Genomic DNA, 20,381 nt, shown 5'->3' on the forward strand with positions numbered 1-20,381 from the left:
AAAGAGATTTTAAGTCAAGCTTTTTTCCATAGCAGAATCCTTCTTTCTGGCTTTAGGTAGCCTCTCTTTGAGTTGGATTAAGTTAGTATTTTAATAGATAAATGAGAAACACATTAAGGTTATTGAGAGGGTATTTTGCTTCCTTGTCCTAGAAAGCATTAAAAAAAAAAGCAGCCAAAGGTTGACTGCAGTCTTTGCTAGCCTTCACTTCAGGTATGAATAGTATGGCAGTAATATTTGAACTCCAAATGGCATTTAATCCCATCTCCAACATGGCTTTAGAAGAATTGCATTCCATACAAATGTGCTGTCTTGGAGTCTTTAATTTATAGTATGGTCAGACCTTCCACTTGCTCAGTTGCTGCTCTTAGCACATTTCTACTCAAAAGGACTTGCATTTCAAAATTGGTCTGTATTTCTGAAAACCTTCAGCCATTGAAAAATCTCTTACTTGTAGAGTGGTAAAGCAGGGAGGACCACTGGTTGGCTAGCTTTGCAAACTGCTGAAAAACTGATTGACTGCCACATCTCTGACCATGCTGAGTGGGGCTGAGTGTAGGTTCCCATTTCTGAGGCCACTTGGCAATATTTAAACTATTGATTTCTTAGTTATTTAGTACCTATTTGCCTATTTAGCTACATCTGAACACATGCCTACAAGAGTTGTCCTTCCGGCAATTTTGTAGCTGCACAAGTGCATTCACATGTAGTCTAGAGTGTAGCCCACAAGTGTGCTTAAACAGTTGGAATGTGACCTTGGAATCCCTTAGTCGATTAGGCTGTCAAAGGGAGGTTTCTCAAGTCAATCATAAGGTAGAGTTAGACATTTTAAATAAAGGGCAGTTCTAAGAAGCCAAATAGCTGCCTAAAATGTCACTTCTTTTACCGAGTGTCTTGCTTTTATGGAAGTCTAGGAAACCTTGCTTTGGTTTGTTTTTTGCTTGCTTGCAGAGTATTCAAAAGCAGATTAACTGAGAAAAGTGCTGTCCTTGTGGCCTGTTGACACACAACACAGCAGCTTAGATGTATCTAAAAGATTGTTCTACAAGCTTTCCAGGCTGAGTGTGTCTCCTTAGCAGCAAAGCCAGACTTTTTAGTTATTGGTTGAGTGCATTCCGTTGACAATGCAGGCAACAGTAAGTAGTAATAGAGCTCATATAGTATCTTTTGACATGTAGAAAGAATAAGAGCACCAAGTGAGAGTACCCTCCTATTTCTGCTCTGCTGGTTTGCAGCAGATACTGTGACAATGGTAGATTAAAAGTAGTAGCATTACTAGTAATGGAAATGGGAAAGTAGTGAAGGGGGAAGATGTGGATATTTAATAGCTACAAATACTATAATGCCTCCTGTGCCCTCACATTACAAAGGAAGAGGGCTTTTTGTTTGCTTGTTTTTGTTCTTGTTAGCCTCTTGGGACACTAGAGCATGTTGAACAGGTATTTAAGATCTGCAAGGGATCATAGAAGAACATGAGTCTGGAAAAGGTAATGCAGGGCATAGGATTCAGTCTCCTGCAGTTGTTGCCAGCTATTAAATAACATTTCAAAGAAATAAAAATTAATATTGTGAGTCATAGAACTCTCAAATGTTACAAGAAGAGGGAAGTAGATTGAGGGCATACATAAACTTTTTTCTCAGTAGGCAGGATGAATGTGCCACATTGTATACACTACACCCTGGTGCAAGGCAAAATGGAAGCTTAAAAAAATCCTGTTCCCTATGCCAACACGTTATGGTGTGGAAAATCTTCTTGACTCCTAAATCATCTGCAGTGACTACAGAAGTTATTGCTGAAATATCAACTGATCCATTATGCTGTATCATGCCATGTATTATGATGAGTAAAATCTTGTTGATTGTGTTTTACTTCCATTTCTTTTTCAGTCACTTCTTTTCTCTGTGCCAGGAAGTTAGATGCTGCTGTAATATCATTTGGCTTTGATAAAGTCTGTCTAGGTAGCTGGACTTCCTTGCACAGGACATGGTTGGATGCAGGAACTGTTTCTAGATGTCTACTGGATTAACTTAATCCTTTTTTACTTTCAGAATCATAGCAAGTAAATTCTTGTAACTGTAAGAAAAGATCATAAATCACCAATTAGTTACCAGGTTTTTCTTCTTTCTTTTACTTGTGTCACTTCTTTGATCTGTGCAAGATTCTCTTCTGATTACGAGGCTCCATTTTATAGAAACAGCAGGAATAAAAATGCATTTTCTAGAGGTCACAGCAGGGATGTTGCATGTTGAGTAAGGGCTACAGGAGGCTCCAGCAGAATGGTTTTTCAGTTAGTCAACAGTACAACAGCAGTTTCACAGAGTATCTTCTGAAAGTGTGTTGTGTTTGAATGCTATTTCAGTCATCTAAAACAGATTCTTGGAATAATTTGTATTTCATGCTCTGTGGCCTTTAGTGGGGCATGTCTGGAAAGCATTCCTAGTTTTTGCAGTTATGAGCCACTAGCAAGTCAGATGTGACAGTAGCTCAATATGCCCAGCTGGAGCTTTGTATTGTGAACTGATAGATTGTGTTAGTGATAATCAGATGCTTACTTGACTCAAAGAGCCTGAAAATGTTCTTGTCTTTTCTTTAGAGTTCTTAAATTTATTAGTGCACTGGCCCTGAAAGGAAACTGACATTAACAGTCAATATGGCCTACCAAACATTCCAGCAAAAGTTTAAGAGCAGCTTATTTATGTCTGCTGCTTCAGTGGCTGTTAATTAAACTGCCATGTTTCTAGGGTGGTTGTTGCTGTTTTGGACTGTCAGTTGGCTCAAGGTAGTTATTTTGGGCATGAGGAAAGGGCAGCAAAAAATCATTGCTGCTTATGCCTTTTAGATGGATAAATTTAGATAAAATGAACATAATAGTTCAGCAGTCTTGACCTCTCACATTCTTCTGTGCCTAAGGAAGTTAGCAGTAATACTCTTTATTTCAAGATTTTTATTTCTTTAATTTGCTTAATCACAAAATCACAGAATAGTCACGGTTGGAAAGGAGCTCTGAGATCACCAAGTCCAACCATAAAACAACAACAACAACAAAAAACAAACCAAACAAAAAACCCACACATAAACCTCCACAAAACCACACCCTCAAAAAACCCACAACACAACCTACAACCTCAGCCTCTAGAGCATGCCGTGAAGTTTCTCATCTACACATTTCTTGAACACCTCCAAGGATGGTGACTCCAGCATCTCCCTGAGGAACTGTTCCAGAGCCTGACCACTCTTTTTAGTAAAGAAATTCTTTATCCAATTCATACCCAATCTGAACCTCCGCTGCGACGACTTCAGACAATTTCCTCTGGTCCTGTCATTATTCACTGGGGAGAAGAGGCCAACACCCACCTCCCTACAACCTCCTTTCAGGGAGCTGTAGAGGACAATGAGGTCTCCCCTCAGCCTTCTCTTCTCCAAATGAAACATCTTAGCCGCTCCACATATGACTTGTTCTCCAGACCCTTCCCCAGCTTGATGACACACTGGTATCATTCAGGAAGACAAAGAGGTTAGGGTGAGCCTGTTGCTGTGTGCAGGAAGTGAATACCAACATCTTGGTGTTTCTCTGTTGCTATGAGTTTATTTGTAGGAAGCTGGGAGAACTCTCCAGCGCACAGCTATTGTAACATACACAGACTGCAATGTTGTTCATGCTTACCTAGCATACTTTATTCCTCTGTTTAGCACATTGTTGTCCTGTTCCAGAGGTGCTTTCAGTGGAAATGCTCACCCAAGATGCTGTTTCTCTTAAGCATTACTACAGAGTCTTTTCATGCCTTAGTGCTATCCATGCTTTATGCAGGCTGAATTCACAGTATTGTGGTATAGCTTAAAATAATCTTAAACTGCAAGTGTTGTGAGTGAGACGGGAATCTCTAAATCCTTATGTTGTAGTTTGGACCCAACAGGACAACAAAAGGAACAGCCCCATGGCTGCTCACTCAGCTTCCCCCCTCACACACAGACACTCTGGGATGAGGAAGACACAGCTCATTGGTCGAGACAAAGGACAAGGAGGGTTCTTTACCAATTAAGGTCCCAGGCAAAACAAACTCAACTTGGGGAAAAATAATAATTTAATTTCACACTAATCAGATGCACACAGGACACAGACACACATAGAGCAGGGCTTGCACATGTTACCCCACTCCTCCCTTCTTCCCAGGCCCAAATCACTTTGTTCCCCATTTCTCTCCCTCCTTCCCCCCAGCGGCACAGGGGGATGGGGTTTAGAGTCAGTTCTCAGGCTGGTGGTTCCTGCTGCTCCTTCCTCCTCAGGAAGAAGGATTCCTCACAGTCCTCCCCTGCTTCCACACGGGGTCCCTCCATGGGACCCTTCATGACTCCTTTCCACCAGGTCCAGAGCTGCTCCAGCACTGCCCACAGAGTCACGGGTGCTTCGGGAATGGGTACTGGGCTCCCCTGGCCCAGGGGCTTCCACAGCTGCATCATCTGAGTCCACTGGCCACAAAATCCAAGTCTACTGGCCAAGATCACCCTTCATGGCACGTTCAGGGAGTGTTTCACCACATTTCTCCATGAATGCAGGACAGCTGCCATCTCGCCATGGGTTGCAGGGGAACTTCTGCTTGGGCACCTTCTTCCTCACCAACCACCAGGCTCTGTCTCTCCAGCACAGCTCTTCTTTTTTTCTTTAAGTGCTCGCTCTGCTCAGCTCTTACAGCAAGCTGGTAGAAGATGATTGTCCCACTCTGCACTGCTGTGGTGTGGCCTCACCTGGTGGAATCTGTGTAGTTTTGGGATCCTCAGTGTAAGAAAGACATGAAGCTATTAGAGTGTGTCCAGAGGAGGGTACCAAGACAGTGAAAGACCTCCAGGATGTGACTTAGGAGGAGCAGCTGAGGCTACCTGGTTTGTTCATATTGGAGAAGAGAAGGCTGAGGGCTGACCTCATCACAATCTACAACTTCCTCAAAGAGAGCAGCAGAAGGGGAGATGCTGATCTCTCCCTGGTGACCAGCGATAGCACACAAGGAAAAGGAATGAAGCTGTGTCAGTGGAAATTCAGAAGTGGACATTAAGAAAAGGTTCTTCCCTGAGAGTGTGGACTGTCCCTGGAACACAGACAGGCTTCCCAGGGAAGTGGTCATGGCACCAAGCCTGTCAGAGTTCAAGGAGCATCTGGACTATGCTTTTAGTCATATGGTTTAGTTTCAAGTAGTCCTGCAAGGAGCAGGGAGTTGGCCTTGATTATCCTTTTAGGTCCCTTCCAACTTGAGATATTCTGTGATACTGTGATAAGTACCCAAGAAGACAATCAGACTAAATCTGTAAGGTTTTTAATCAGATTAAGTAAATTTTACTAACTACTTAAAAAATAATCTGAGGTTACATTTTTTACTATTCAGTTAGTTCAACAAGTCTCATCATGATTAGTTGTATTGTTTGATATCTAGCATAAGCCAAGCATGTCTTAAACAATTCGTTCGAAGTCCCACGAAGGTATAATTTTCAATTTCAATTTAATTTTATATCTTTTGCCATTATTTGGGGTTTTAACAACTTGGGTGGGAAAGTCTCTGGCTGAAAAGTGTGTAATGCTTAGTTGGAAATATTTTTTGGTCGTTCTGAATGTGGAGCTGCAATTAAAAGTTAAGATTTTCAATGTTAGCTAAACTACTGGTATGTGGTTGAAAATACTGTGTGGTCTGAGCAGTATCCTTTAGGCACTGCTGTGGCATACTCCCTTATTGTGCTAATGGATGGTATCTTCTTGTTGGAGGATGCAGCATTCTCTTACTACACAGTTGGTCTGAATTTCTTTGGGACAAAATACTCCATTTATTGCTGTTACTTTTTATCACACGTAAGAGTTTCTTAAGAACGCTGACCATAGTTGTACAAGTTTGTAATAAAATAAGGTGTGAATGCAGTGAGACAGTTTCAGTGAAGTGCCAGCTGTAAATTGGTGTGTTCTCAAAGGCTTTTTTCTTTTCCTAGCTAATAAATTTATTACACGAGAAGGGCCTTCATTTCTGCAGATGCGAATAAAACATTTGATGAAGTCAAACTGCATCCCACAAGCTACTTTCTTGTCAAAATTGTGTGCAGATTCTCCAGAAATTGCAAATGTTTCATCTTTTCGCCAAGCCTACATCACGTGTGTGTGTTCTATGCTGCCTAATGAAGACTCAATTAAGGAGGTTAGTAATGCAGTCCCTTTTTAAATGTGTGTTTCTTGAGTGTTTTAGAATTTATTTCTGCTTTGCTAAAAACTGAAGCATGAAGTGGAAGATGAAGCCACTAAGCATCAAAGCAGTATCTTCAAACAGTACAGTTTGTTGAGTTAACTAGGTATGTAGTAAAAAATTAAAAGTAGTCAGAGGTGTTACAGTGCCAGGAAGTTGGCATAAATGAATGACAATACAAGGATTTGCATGTAATGTTCCTTTGCATGCTCGGTCACAGGTGTTTATTGTGTAGTTGGCACTCTACAGAATTGCTGACATCAGAGGCTTCTAAAACACTTTTGTTTCCATGTTAATTTTCAGAAGATGAGGATTGTGTTTTATCTTCTTGTGACCTATTTGTCTTCCTCAGGTAGCAAGTAATCAGGTCTAATAACAAGTGGGGAAAAGAGATGGAAAAAAGATGAGGAGCTCAAAGAATGGCAGCATTTGGAGAATGAGAAGTGGCAATGGCCAAAAACCCAGCGGGGGAAGAGGGAATTAAAAGTAAAATTTGAAATTCAGAGTCGGATGGGGGTAGATGGAGGAGCACAGCTTGGCTAAGAAAGTAAATGTTATAAAAGGGTGAATGAGTGAAGATATCTTGGGGAGGATTTGAGAGAAAGAATTTTATTTCAATATTTAAATTTAATATCAACATTTAAAGATGACAATGTATTGTCATCCCCTTCCAGGAACTGGAAGCGATTGGAATGGCTAGGTCAGGCTTAGAATTTAAATTGCCGAATTAATGAAAGTTAATCCTGGTGAATGACTTCTATCTATATCTAGGTCAAGAGATACATATATACATATACCTACGTATGTGTGTATGTATGTATATGTGGTTATAAATCTGTGTGTATATACAGTACAAGTTGTCCTTGTGTTTCTGATACTATCTGGTACCTGGATTGACCCTAAGGCACGCATGTAATGAGTCGTATGACTATGTACTTTTTTTGTTCACAACAATTTTGTGCTGCTCTGTGAGAATCATAGAAAGTAACAGAGCTAAGAATTGCTGTCTGGCATACCGATTCCAATATTTTGCTTGAATTTGCCTTTTTTATTGAACCAATTCAAACATTAATTAAAGAGATTCTCCTACACACTAGTTAACAGTATTTAATAACACTCTTTACTGTTGTCAAAAGCACGAAACCCCAGGTATTCCATAGTCTAAGATGGCTTTCCCTGCAAGACGAGTGTCAGACTTGTCAGGGTTTGCAAATGAAACAACCAGCTAAAATTAAAAGCTATATTTATTGTTTTAATCATAACTGGTCATCTCTGCAGGGTGTCAGTGCAATTGTTTGCTAGGTTGCGTTGCAGCTCCATATAGCCATCTCTTACTAGGTTTTTTTTTAGTTTAGACTTTTTGAGAAAGACCATTTAAAAAAATCTGAGAGCAAAGCACTTGAGGAATTTTAAGCTAAATTTAAGCAAATGCCCATCATACCATTAATTAAAATTTCATAAGGGAAGCTTCAGTCATCTTTCGGAGACCCTCTCCAGACACTGCCTACAGAATAAGGAATTGTTCTTGGGTTGTATGCTTAAAAGAGCAAGAGAGAAAGACAATGAACCTTTTTAAAGCACTGGGTAAGGATAGTTACTTATCATGAAAATATAAAAATATAAAATATAAAAAATATTCTTAGTTACTGTGTTGTTTCGGTTGTCAAGCTAAATGAAGTGTAATTTCCAATGTGACTGGGTTTCTACTAGAATTTAACTAAAGTCTCCTTTGCCTTCCAAGGTGTCTATGCTTAATGAAATACTTTTGGTATAAAAGATGTTCTTTTATTAATTTTTGAGGCAGCAGCTCCCAAATTCTTGCAACTATAGCAGCATTATTTAATGTAAATGAATATGCTGCAAAAGAGTAGCTTGCATTTATAGACTCAAGAGTATGTTGTCCCAGTTCAGCTAGAGGGAATTTACAGTCTCTGAGCTGAAACTAAATTGCTTTTAGTCAGTTGATGGTGTATGTCTAGCTCCTGGAAGGAGGGAAAGTATTCCCAGATAAGCAGGTTGGGTGTCCCTTTTTAAAGGAGTATTAACATGAAGTCCTACTAAAAAAATTGGTAGAAGGCTTGGGTTAGTGGTTGGAAATTTTGATGATTACACAAGAAGTATCTTTGTAATGTTAAATCTATTTTCTTCGAACTGAAATGCCATGGAAGGCAGACAAAATACATCTTATGTGGTTGTGTGTTCTGTGTAGCAACTTTGAGAAGTAAACCAGCATCCTTCTTATTAACAGAACGTGGGGAGGGTGCCAGCATTTTTCAACAATGCTAAAAATATCTTAGTACTGTTCAGTCTGTGGTCTCTGAACTGTTCAGCTGTTGATCTTTTTGAGTTTCTGACAAGAACACAGAAGCACTGGTCAGCATTCCAGGCTTAGTAAAGGCACTTTCATCAACAACTGTCTGGTTTGTCACATAAGTGACTGACTGGATGTTGCTGCATGATTTCAAGCTGTGCATTTGAACTTTGTCCTAAATAAAAGCAAATAAACAACCCCAAAACAAAACACAAAAACCCCCAAGGTGTGAAACAACATGGGTCATTGACTAAGTTTGAAGTAAACAAGACTTGAAAACGAGTTACCTTTTGCCTTACTCAGTAGTTAATGTCCTGAATATGAGCAAGTTTGGCCAAAAATAATTCCGTTTCTCTGTGACAAGCAGAGGGAGTCATGTGCTGTGTGACTGCAGGTGGCTCCCAGCACCACAGACACTCCTGTTGCTGGACCTGATCTTTATGTTGTTCCTGCTGGACTAGTGGAGAGCAGAAGTTGCAGGTCTTGTTACATTGTGAGTCTGAGTGAGGAGTAAATTCTGGTTATTAAAAGTGTGTTTTTTATCATTCTCTAGCCTAAGAAACCCTATGAAGTAGGTTTTAAGTTTGTAGTTTTTAAACCAGCGGTTCCTTTTGATGGAACTGGGAAACTAAGTGTAGTCTCTGTCAAGTGGTGCCTGGCCAAGCAGATCAGAGATAGGCTGCTGTGTCATCTTCAGATTTGTGGAGGAAACATCCCATTTTTATGTGCACTGACAATTTCTGGTTTTCTAAAAACCAAGACCTAGAAGATCAGGCTTGTCTCAAACCCCTGCAGGCAGCCTTCTGCAATATTTAAGAATTTTTTTTCTTCAGTATTGAGGAGATGTCTGTGTATAATTTAATATTATCAAAGACAAAATATTGGGTCATGTAGCTTTGTTTTGCTAATTTGCTGAATAAGATGTGCCCGTGGAAATAGGACTCAATAAAGAACAGGAAGAACCGAGTTGATCGAGGTGGTACAATACTGAGAGAAGATGAGTTCCCCAGCTGTGAGGTGTGTGTTCATCTAGACATTTCACACAAGGTGAAAGCCTATGTGCCTGCAAATACAGAAGGTAGATGAGAACACAAAAGGTACTGCTGACAAAGGATAATGGAGGGAGATAGTATGCAGCAGTATGTTTTGTGTTTTTTCATCTGTAAGCTAGAACAGCCACGTCACCTCCTGTGCAGTGATCAAGACATGCAGAATTCTTTCATGTGGCCATTGGTATAGACTTGCTTTTCCATCTTCCCCAGACTGATGGTGGTGGCACTTGATTTTCAGATATTAAGTGCTTATTATCTCTGACATCCAAGGAGCAATGATGTCTGTCCCCTAAGTTAGCAAAGTATTGTCACTTATGTCAGTTATTGAGGTTTCTCACTTGCCAGAGATGAGTCAGTGGCAAAAATCTGGAACAAAATAATCTGCTACATTTTACTCTTCTTTTCAAATGTAAAACTGACACATCCTCAAGCACTTGCAGCTTGTGAATGGCTCTAAAAATACTTGCTGCAAAAGGTCAGTCATAGGGATCAAGCTGAACAGCAAAAGTCAATGGACCCTAGAAAATGCTGACATTGCTTAATCAACACCAGTGTCAAACCTGTTTGGAAAACTGGGTAACATACCTGATTTTGCTCTTCCTTCTGAATGAGATGTCTGTGAAAATTAGTTTGGTATATTTTAACTCCCCTTTGGTCTTTCTGTATAATTATTTTTCATTATTAAGAAGGGGTTTGAATTGTTTCTAGTGGCAAAAGCTGACAAAAGTAGATGTTGCATGGCCTATTCTGTGAAGTTGGAATAGTTCTTTTGGAAAAAATGCATTTAAAATAGTGTTAGTAGTAAAAGCACTTAATAATTCCTGTTTGTGGTCTAAAACACTTTGCTTATAATCAAATTAATGCCCTGTTTTGATACACAGATAGATGCTACCTTCAAGCAGACTTTCCAGAACTTTCATTGGATTTGACTCTCCTCTAAACACTTGATTTTTAACATCATGCTTTGTCATAGAGTGATTGTTCAGAATCAGCACTAAGGAAAAAGAGGACAAGAGTCTTGTTTTTTCATATCTCTTGACCATTTGGAACCTGGGTTTTAATTTTCGAAAGGAAAATGGGGATGCTGCAGGTACAGAGAAAATAGACTTGTTACCTGAAAGTATTTTCCTAGGCTGGCCAAAATGGAAGATGGTCCCAAAGAAAACTGACACTGAGATGGTGTTGTCCCAAAAGCTTTCAGGACAGCAAGGGAATCAGAACTACCATATGAACTTCTTGTGCCATTCTGTAGCTGAAAGGCATGGTATGAATTCTGTGTATTAAAAGGCGACATAGAGTTCATGTGTTTGTGAGACCATTTTCTTTGATACAGGAATTATCATTTGTTTTGTAACATGCTGAGAATAAAGTGCCTTTTATTTTCTTTTTTCTTTAAGATTGCAAAGGTGGATTGCAAAGAAGTACTGGACATCATATGTAATCTGGAATCTGAGGGACAAGAAAATACTGCATTTATTCTTTGTACAACTTATCTTACTCATCAGCTTCAAACAGCAAATGTGTATTGCTCTTGGTAGGTAATATTACTGCTACTCGTAACTTTCAAACTGGCTTTAGTGCAAGAGAATTGAGCTAATATATTACAATAATATGTAGAGAAAGTGGAGGAAGTTGAAGTGGATCTTCAACTTGAGAAGTACAGCAGGCTGAAGTACTTTCTAGATAACTTGTGACAATATAAGGTGTCATGTTGCTACACTAATAAAGCAGTTAGTCAGACAAAAGTGATGTTTAAATAATTTAAAAATTAAACAGCACTATTAATTGTGGACATTAACAGTAATGCTTCAACAACATAGTAGCTTTGTAAGTAGTGCTGGATCAGTGCAATCTGGGTTGATATTAGAACCCTAAGCTTTGTGGTTCCGCAAAGTGTATTGTGATTCAGTTCTTCCCTCTTTTGAGTGCTTAGACCCACGAGAGTTTGATGCCGTTTTCCACTTCTACAGACATGTAAGTAGTAGGAATGTGCAGAGGCAGCACCTTCTAACTCCCCCAAAGAGAGCCTTTTTATATTTTTGTAATTTCTGTAACTGTAGTACTACAATTCTCAGATTGTGGCCAAACTGTGACTACAAAACTTCTCTGCCATCTTAACTGGCTGGAGATACAAAACTTACTGCATCTCTGCTTCAGCAGTGGCAAAATGACAGAGCCAAAGCAGGGAAGTTGTTTTCTGCCCCTTATAGAATGGGGTGTAGTTTTAGCATTCAAGGCATGGTAAAATGTGTACTTTTCTCCTGTTTAAACTCTGATTTGGGTGAAGTTTTAGATTACCAGAAATCTTCAGTAAGTCTTGGATTCAGTCAGCTGTGGCTTTGTTCATTTACTAACTCCACATTTTAGAGCCCTTAAATTTCCGTAGCACTTAAGCACTGACGTGTCAGCAGGATGATTGTTAGTTTAGCCTTGTTGAATTATCAGTACAGAAAGGCCAGAAGTATTTACATACTGCTTCTGTTTCAGGACAGAAATGTATTTTTGAGCAAAAGCTCACCTTGTAGAAAGAAGTGAACTTTGAGAAGACTCAAGAGAAAAGTGTCCCAACATATTTGGAAGTTCTACAGGCTGACTGTTGTTCACTACTGAATTGTGCCATTAGACATCAAATTAGAGACATGTCCAAAGAGATAGGAGGCTGCAGTCCATCCCATGATCTCTTTAAAAAAAAAAAAACAAAACAAAACAAAATAACCCAAAAAACCCCAAACAAACAAAAAACCCCACCAACAACTAACATTCTTTCAGGGTGAGCTAACTTACTTGCTGTTACCGAAGGAGACCTGTTAAGCAGCTCTGTCTAAAACCCTAGGGTGCAAATGAAGAGAGCTGGACTGCATGTGTAGCTGAGACTTTCAGACTATTGGGACTGAAGAACAGACTTCAGTGATGTAGCATCTATTGTTGCAGAATATTATCTCATTTTTTATTGCAACTGTGGGTAGACTTTTTTACTTTCAGTAGGAAGCCTGAACTAGTTAGAATGACAGGACTAGAGGAAATGGCATGAAGTTGCACCAGGGGAGGTTTAGACTGGATATTAGAAAGAATTTCTTTACCAAAAGAGTGGCTGGACACTGGAACAGGCTGCCCAGGGAGGTGGTGGAGTCACCATCCCTTGAAGTGTTTAAAAGAAATATAGATGTGATGCTTAGGGACATAATTTAAGCACTGAACGGGTAGAATAGGTTATGGTAGGGGGATTTAGGTTATGGCTGGACTTGATGATCTTCAAGGTCTTTTCCAACCAGGATGATTCTGTGAATTTGAATCAAACTATCAGGTCCTGTTACTTTGTCTAATGCACATTTTCTCCTGGCTAATGAGTCAGGAGAGATCAGTCAGAGCTGTGCATTTCTCATCTCCATGCCAGTCTGCCCCATGGTGGGGCCTAGCTATGGCTCTGCAAACATGGTGCAACTCTAACATGAGTAGGTACTTCCACATCAGCTGTAAAATTGGCTAGCCTAGCTGACAAGCAGTGAAGGCTTGAAGATACAAATGTTAGCACAATTTAGCAATGCAATTATGTTCCTACTTAGAAAAGGTGTTAGCAGGTTTGTGCCACTCATGCTGAAGTCATGTAATTATGCCTAAACTGTTGGTAATAGATGTACAAATAAATGGTGCTGGTTCTAACTGTGCTGCTATATCTGTGCTGCTGTTTGGACCAGCTCTTCCAAGTTCCAGCTGCCTTCCCCTGGGAAGTGGGAGACAGGAGAATGAAGTCTTCTGTTTAAAGCTGAAATTATATAGGTATATAAATTCAAATTCTAGTACCATATATAGCATCCTTGTACAACAGAATTGCAAACAAACAATGTGGTCTGTACGCATTGAAGAGCAGTGCTTCCAGGATGCCAGAGCCCAGACTGAAGAAGTTCACCTTCTGTTGGACTCCTGTCTTGTGATACTGTTGTAATATTTCTTGACATCAGATTACTGTGTCATGTTTAGGCTCTACCCCTAAGTCTGTCTAAAAAATACTGTTGCCTTGCTAGTCTAAGCATGAGCTGCTGTTTGATGGAGTGACCTTTTTTACTGACCTCCACCTCCTTTCCTTGTGACACTTGCAGACCTAGTGGTTATTTAGCCACAAAGTAGATTAATTGAAGTGGCTGATATGATATAAAACATTTAATTTGGAGGGTTACTCTTGTCAGATGACTCAGTTTAACTGATCTGATGAGGGTCATGAGAATACACATTACAGATGTAGTGGGTATTATGGGTTACAAAAACGAGGAGGCCTCTACTCCGTACAGACTGTGGTGATCATTGAAATCATTGCAGATCTGATTTGAATCAATACCCTGGGAAAGAGGTAATGTTGTTTTCCTTGTGTTAATAAATTGAGCTCAGTCAAAAGTGTGAGAAATGTCTAAGCTGGCTGAAAGAACAGGAAATAATAACATGGACTTCCTGCAATATGAGTATTTAGGCTAATCCTGCAGCTAAAACTAATGCGCAGTAATCCAATGGTGGAGGTTGCTTGCTAGCCATCATCCAGGCTTAAGTGCAGCATAAATATACACTTAAAATACTTAAAACTGAATACATGAATTGAGCCATACTCTTTTCATGGAATCACAGAGTTGTCAGAGTTGGAAGGGACCTCTAGAGATCATCTAGTCCAACGCCCTGCTAAAGCAGGATCCCCGGGAGAAAATCTCACAGGGCTGCATCCGGGTGGGTTCTGAATATCTCCAGAGAAGGAGACTCCACAACCTCCCTGGGCAGCCTGTCCCGCGGCTCTGTCACCCTCACTGTAAAGAAGTTTTTCCTCATATTTAAATGGCACTTCCCATGTTCCAGCTTGTGCCCATTGGGCCTCTCCTGGGCCCGGGGGAGGGGCTGTTGCCCTCCCCTGGACTCTCTCCATCAGTTCCCTGTCTCTCTTGAACTGGGCAGCCCAGAACTGGACCCAGTTCTCCAGATGTGGCCTCACCAGGACAGAGTAGAGGGGAAGAATGACCTGTCTCAGCCTACTGGCCACACTCTTCCTTATTCATCCCTGGATTCCATTGGCCCTCTTGGCCACAAGGGTGCTTTGCTGGCTCATGGGTAATTTACTATCTAACAGGCCTCTCATATCCTTCTCCTCAAAGCTGCTTTCCAGCAGGTCCACCCCTAATCTATATTGGTGCCTGGGATTCTTCCTTCCAGGGTGCAGGACCCTGTACTTGCCCTTGGTGAACGTCATGAGGTTCTTCTCTGCCCATCTCTCCAGCCTGTCCAGGTCATGATGTATGGCAGCACAGCCCTCTGGAATGTCACCACCCCTCCCAGTTTGATGTCATCAGTGAACTTGCTGAGGATACACTCCGTCCCTTCTCCATTCATCAGGGAGTCTACCGCAGCCCTAGTCTTCCTCTTTGTATTGATACACTGAAAAAACTCTTCTTGTTATCTTTAGCTGCAATGGCAAAGTTGAGTTCTGCTTGGCCCTTCTGATTTTCCCCCTGCAGAGCTTCACTACATCTTCATATTCCTCTTAAGTTGCCAACCCCCTTTTCCAAAGGCCATAAACTTTCCTTTTGTTCCTGAGGTCCAGCCAAAGTTCTCTGTTCAGCCAGTCTAGTCTTCTTCCTCATCAGCTCATTTTTTAGGTCCTGAGGTTGGCCTTCTGTGCCTTTCAGAGTTCCTCTTTAAAGTATGACCAGCCTTCCTGGACTCCTCTGCGCTTCAGGACTGACTCGCAAGGGACACTCTAAATCATGCTCCGAAACAGGCCAAAGTCTGCCCTTTGGAAGTCCAAGGTGGCAGTTCTGCTGGCTCCCCCCTTTGCTGCTTCAAGAATTGAAAACTATAATTTCATAATCACTTTGCCCAAGACAACCTCCAGCCTTTACATCCACAAGGCCTTCTCTATTAACAAGCAGCAGGTCCAGCAGGACACTTTACCTATTTGGCTCCCTCACCAGCTGTGTCAGGAAGTTTTCTTCCACACACTCCAGGAACCTCCAGGACTGTTCCCTCTCTGCTGTGCTGTATTTCCAGAAGACTTGGGAAGTTTATATCCCCCATGAGAACAAGGACTAGCAATCACAAGACCTCTGTCAGATGCTTATAGAATATTTCGTCTGCCTACACATCCTGGCTGGGGGTTCTATAGCAAACTCCCACCATGATGTCTGCCTTATTGATCTTCCCCTTGATTCTTACCCATAAACACTTAACACTATCATTCATGTCATGAAGTTCTAGGCATTCAAATCCATCCCTAACACAGAGGGCCACCCCACCACCTCTCCTTCCTTGCCTCTCCCTTCTGAAAAGTTGGTGGCCATCAATCACAGCATTGCAGTTGGGTGAGTCTTCCCACCACGTTTCTGTGATGGCAACTCTACCATAGTTTTCTTGCTGTACAGTGGCCTCCAGCTCCTCCTGTTTGTTGCCCATGCTGTGTGCGTTGGTGTAGATGCACTTTCTGTGACCAGCTGCTGGTTTTAAGGGGCAGAAATTGCTTATTTCACTTCAAAGAAGGTCCTTTGTGGTTCAAAAAGACAGGAAGGAAATTGAAAGGTTATTCTACTCTGATACTTGATCTACTGATGATTTGAACTCTACTGACACTTTCCCTGGCAGCATCACTAATACCTTTTGGGTTTTGATTGTTAATAATAAAATGTAACCTTTTGTTTTGTGTATTTTATCAAAAGCCTGCATAATAGTATACTTCAGCTGCATTAGGTAAATTGATAAACCAGAACTGAGTGGTGACAAAACATTTACTGAAGATTTTTAGGAGGGGAGCAGAGTGTAAGAAAAAGCTGAGACTATCTGGTACAGTGGTGTTCACAGGTCAGCTTCCCTTTGTGCTGTTGTGGATGAATTTCCTGTGGCCAGCAGCAGCAGGGATGTGATTCTCCCCCTGTGCTCAGCACTGGTGAGGCCTCACCTCACGTCCTATGTCCAGCTGTGGACCCCTCACTGCAAGAAGAATGTTGAGGTGCTGGAGCAGGTCCAGAGGAGACAATGAGGCTGGGAAGGGGCTAGAGGGAAAATGTTATAGGGATAGACTGAGGGACCTGGGGTTGTTCAGCCTGGAGAAGAGGAGACCAGGGGAGGAACTTAGCACTCTCTGCAACTCCCTGAAGGGAGGTTGTGGTCAGATGGGGTCTGGGCTCTTCTCCCAGGCAACTAGTGATGGGACCAGAGGGCATGACCTCAAGCTGTACCAGGGGAGGTTTAGGTTGGATATCAGGAAGCAATTCCTCATGGAAAGGGTGATCAGACATTGGAATGGACTGCCCAGGGAAGTGCTGTAGTCACCATCCCTGGATGTGTTCAAGGAAAGGCTGGATGTGGCACTTAGTGCCATGGCCTGGCTGATGTGGTGGTGTTAGGTCATAGGTTGGACTTGATGATCTTAAAGGTCTTTTCCAGCCTGGTGATTCTGTGATTCAACAGGCAGGCTCCTGCATATGTACTTGGAAATGTTTCACTCACCTGTGGGATCCTTCAATAAAATTGTTTCTTGCACATCACATCCTTCTTGATTTTCAGAGTAGCAGTACATGGATGAAGCATTTCCTGCTGGCCCCTGGCTGGCCTTTACCAGGCACTGTGAGCAAGCAGTGTTGTCCCAATGCAATCCTGCTGCTGCCAGCCACCCCTTCCCGTTACCCTGCTCCAGATCCTGCTCTGTGCAGTGTCAGAGTGAACCAGTGTAAGTGATCCAGATTGACAGGCTTAGACAAAGGAAAAACCTGTTGACAGCAGGTGAAAGTGAGGATGCTTTTAAGATTCTGTTAGTGTGGAGAAGTGACACGTGGAAATAACCCCATAGCCCTGAGAAGCTTGAAAGCAGGTTCTTCATGGCAGCCCTGGGAGCAAGGGGATTGCTCCTCCTAACACACACCACAGGACAAAAGCAGTGCATACTTATTAACTTAAAACATACATATGTATTACTTCACAAAGGAGTAGGCAGGATTTTACAAACTAGTTCTCAAAATTCATTATAATATTTAAACCATTTCCCTGAAATCATTAGCAGAAAGCTATACCCATTCCCACGTGCACACTGCCTCTTGGTGGCCATGGACAGGGCTCTGTTGGAGGAAGGCTCCTAGTCATCTTCACTGTGCTGGGTTTTGTTGTTCCTTATTGTGAGTTGGCTGACCCAGCTGAATCCTGTTTCTTGGGCTTTCAGGCGAGACACATCCTAGTTCAACACAATTACCTCTAACAAACATTAACAGATTCTGTTCTACAGCATCATACAGGCTTAGCAAATTTAACTCTTTAAGTCTCTTAATTCAGGAGTGTCTGCATTTGGTGCCATACTCATACTTTAGGCTGTCCTAACAATTTGCTGCAAAAGCAGAAATGTCCACTTTGGGGCAATAAGTGTATCCCAGGTCAGACCCGTCACAAGGCCTCATTACATTTCACTTGGCTTAGGGTTCAAGAGTAGAATTGCAATCATTCAGAGAACCTTACAGCTCTTCAGTGTCAAGTTTGCCTAGGTGTGTTTTCTTGATTTCTGCTTCTAGAGACTACAACTGACCTTGGATGTAGAAACCTATGATTGGATGCACAAAGTGGTTAAGTTAGCAAAAGGGAAGTTTACTAAAGGAACAGGAAAACAAACTTTTTTTCAAGTGATGTAAAAGATACAAATCCTTTCACTCTGCTACTTTTCTCTTTCTGTGACACTCGTGATGGCAAAGCAACACAAAATGACAGGTCATCAATTGCATCATTCAGTGGCTGTGTTGCCGTGTTAATAATGAAATGAACAGCACTGTGCTCAGATGGTATGAGCAGTAAAGCACTTAACTGCTCAGAGACAGCAGGCGAAGCCATCAGCTTACATAGCCCTTAGTAACACTTTACAAAATGTCTTCTTTTAGAGGTGTCTTTCAAAGCACTGAGTGGCAGTTACATCATTTGAATGCAGGTGTCAACATCTCAGCTACTTGTGTAGCAGGAGAGAAGTGGCTACTTTACATTACGAATAATTTAATGTATTTTAAATTTCCGTGTGAAAAGTTAAGTCTCTGAATGTGTGGGAGTCTTGTCTAGAAAGGAAGTCTAGGCAACTTTTACACTTGCCTGTGTAAAGCAAGTTTACACACTTACAGCACTTATACAGTGCTTTACACACTGCCTGTGTAAAGCAAGTTTAATCCGACTACCAGAGTCTTTCCCCAGTAAATAATAGGAGATATACTGTGTTTTGATCTGATTCTTGTTAAGGAGTAAAGCACAGCAACAGTTCTCTTAATGTCTCTTGGAGATGGAGACCTAATTGAAGTGTGTTCTGTTTTTAAAAGCATTTAAATTTTGTGGCATCAACTCTGAAGTTTGCAGACTATGGACAAATTGTCTGTATCTGTGATGTTCTTACATTCTGCTTTCAATTATTTGCAGGGAACTGACACTTTTCTGGAGCAAACTGCAGAGAAGAATAGATCCTTCTTTAGATTCCTTTTTGGAGAGATGTCGTCAGTTTGGCATCATTGCCAAGACACTTCAGCATTTATTTTTCTTGATAAGAGTCATACAATCTGAAGTAAGTAAGCTGCAGTCTAGAGTCTTTGGACACAGCTGGAGCTGTTTACATTAATGTATTTTTTCTTAGTACTGCTTAACTGATATGAGTTTTCCTTATTCCTAGTTTCTAATTAACTGCCTAATAATTTACTGATACAAATATCTGAAAAATGCCTGTCTTAGTTTTGCATCAGCTTGCACGTTGCAATGTCCTTCAATCGATGTGGAATGGTTTGTTTGTTACTCTGAAAATACACTCTGATGGTATTTTGCAAAAAAAGCAGCTGTGTTTTGATGTAGAAATGATGCACAGCAACGATTTTCTGCAGCGTCTCTAAAGGATGGAGACTTGGCTGAAATGTCTCATATTATTGTATCTGAGAAAATACCTTTTCCTCAAAACGTGTGATACAATCACATCTGACTTCTGCCTTCTACTCTGATGCCTGCCTTTAGAAATATTCCAGAGGTGCTTAACAGCGATTTTTACAAACTCGTAATCTCTGTTTGAGGAGTAATGAAAAGACTTTAATTTATTCATCTACCCAAGAGGCAAATAGAACATGCTCTTCATAAGCAGAGCAGAAGGGATAGCTGTGATTCATTTGAGTTGTTGCTCAATAGGATGTTTCTGTCTTCCTTGGGTGTCTGCTCTGACTCCTGGAATTGGTTAGACTGAAATTTCCTGTGTCTGGTCACTATATGAGAGTAGATTAATGGAATGAAAACCAGACATAAACCAGCTAATAATAATGACTTTAAGTTATTTAGTAACAGTAACACGGATCATGGACCTTAGCTTAAATATGGGATTTTCCCTTAGGAATGTTACCTTTTCCAAAGGATTTCTGGTATTTCTTCCTGAAAAACAGCATAGTTTTGTACATGCAGATTAGAATTTGCCACTAAGACTTCAGTTTTTGAATGTTTCAGTTATCAGTAACCTCCCAGATTTGCTCCTATGTTTGCATTCTTATATGGACATTAGGTAATTCAGTTAAGGCATCAAATGGATTATGGATAAAACAGACTAGATTCCTTTTTTCAATTAAATTTATCTCTAGCTTCAGGTTTGTTTGCCTGGGAGTTACCAAGTATGATTTGGTAAGAGAAGAAGTATCAGAGCCCTGGTTTAGAGTCAAAGCAAAGATCACAAAGGTTGCATGATTGTCTCTCTGACAGATTACAGAGGAGAGTCTGAAACTCTTAATTTTGGCAAAGATGAATTGCAGTAGTGATTGCACAGAGAAATGCTTACTCCCGGTTTCTCTAAATTT

General features: G+C 41.0%; 1 protein-coding gene across 3 annotated transcripts in view; it reads left to right on the forward strand.

Moving 5' to 3' along the window:
• Window positions 1-20,381, forward strand: part of RLF (RLF zinc finger) — a 61,817-nt gene that overhangs the window by 35,176 nt on the left and 6,260 nt on the right. Inside the window, exons 5-7 of one of the 3 annotated variants that reach the window (XM_051638147.1) lie at window positions 5,969-6,171; window positions 10,977-11,113; window positions 18,982-19,123. In XM_051638147.1, coding sequence (XP_051494107.1) covers window positions 5,969-6,171; window positions 10,977-11,113; window positions 18,982-19,123 — 482 coding nt within the window. The remainder of the gene's footprint in view (window positions 1-5,968; window positions 6,172-10,976; window positions 11,114-18,981; window positions 19,124-20,381) is intronic. The other 2 variants (XM_051638148.1, XM_051638149.1) reach the window with 2 other exon arrangements.

This window comes from Apus apus, chromosome 21 (assembly GCF_020740795.1).
Source record: "Apus apus isolate bApuApu2 chromosome 21, bApuApu2.pri.cur, whole genome shotgun sequence".
NCBI lineage: Eukaryota > Metazoa > Chordata > Aves > Apodiformes > Apodidae > Apus > Apus apus.